Source organism: Athene noctua, chromosome 29 (assembly GCF_965140245.1).
Source record: "Athene noctua chromosome 29, bAthNoc1.hap1.1, whole genome shotgun sequence".
Classification (NCBI taxonomy): Eukaryota; Metazoa; Chordata; class Aves; order Strigiformes; family Strigidae; genus Athene; species Athene noctua.
Genome location: NC_134065.1, coordinates 2,963,434 through 2,964,400, shown reverse-complemented (window position 1 = coordinate 2,964,400; position 967 = coordinate 2,963,434). Strand labels below are relative to the sequence as shown.

The following is a 967-nucleotide window of genomic DNA, read 5'->3' as shown; positions in this document are numbered from 1 at the left end:
GGCCTGGGGCGGTCTGGGCGAGTATAAAAGCCAGTGCCACAGCACAGTCCCTCATCCACTTCTCTCGCCTTCTCCTCCTTGCTGAACAAGGTGAGCTGCAACTGCCTTGACCCACTCTTCTCTTCTTCTCCTGTTTGTCTTCTGGGCTCGGTATTGATTTTCCCAGACCCTCGCTCTTTGGTTGTGTTCCTGTCTCTCAGCTCCTCACTACAACCACGGGATGTGGGTGAAGGTCTTGGGCTCTCTACCTGGGTTCTCCTGGGGACCAGGTCCCTTTACTCTCCCTTGCTCGCTGTGCAGGCTGTCCCTGCTGCCCAGGCTGTGCCTTTTCTCCTGGCGAGCCGGCTGTCAGGCTGTGCCTCACCTGCTGCCTGTGCTTTCCCTGTCCTCTCTCCCAGGTGCACCTCCGACCCGCCGCCATGTCCTGCTACGATCTGTGCCGTCCCTGCGGCCCAACCCCGCTGGCCAACAGCTGCAACGAGCCCTGCGTCAGGCAGTGCCAGGACTCCCGCGTGGTGATCCAGCCCTCTCCCGTGGTGGTGACCCTGCCCGGCCCCATCCTCAGCTCCTTCCCCCAGAACACCGCCGTGGGATCCACCACCTCCGCTGCCGTTGGCAGCATCCTGAGTGAGGAGGGAGTGCCCATCAACTCCGGGGGCTTTGGCCTCTCTGGCATTGGTGGCCGCTCCTACAGCAGAAGGTGCCTGCCCTGCTAGAGCCGGGCTGGACGTCCCGTGAGTGCATCGACCAGGAACCCAAAGCCAGGTGCCGGACTGAGGATGGAGCTGCTGGCCAGAGTTTCCAGAGGGGCTGAGCACCCTCGTGCCCTCCTGCAGACGAGGGAGGGAAGCAAGGTGCCAGCCTGTGCTGGCTGGGAACACGGCCAGCTGATGTCTTCTGCTTCTCCTGCTTTCTCCTCCACATCATGAGTCCCTGTTGTCTCCTGCTCTCCTGTGCCATGGCTTCA

At 62.3% G+C, this 967-nt stretch overlaps 1 protein-coding gene across 1 annotated transcript; it reads left to right on the top strand.

Moving 5' to 3' along the window:
* The first annotated feature begins 419 nt into the window (after window positions 1-419).
* LOC141971510 (feather beta keratin) lies at window positions 420-716 on the top strand. The gene has a single exon (XM_074928908.1). The coding sequence runs from the start codon at window positions 420-422 to the stop codon at window positions 714-716; it is 297 nt and encodes a 98-aa protein (XP_074785009.1).
* The last annotated feature ends 251 nt before the right edge of the window (window positions 717-967 follow it).

Coding starts and splice junctions, on each gene's coding strand:
- LOC141971510 (XM_074928908.1), top strand. CDS start 420: ATGTCCTGCTACGATCTGTGCCGTCCCTGCGGCCCAACCCCGCTGGCC.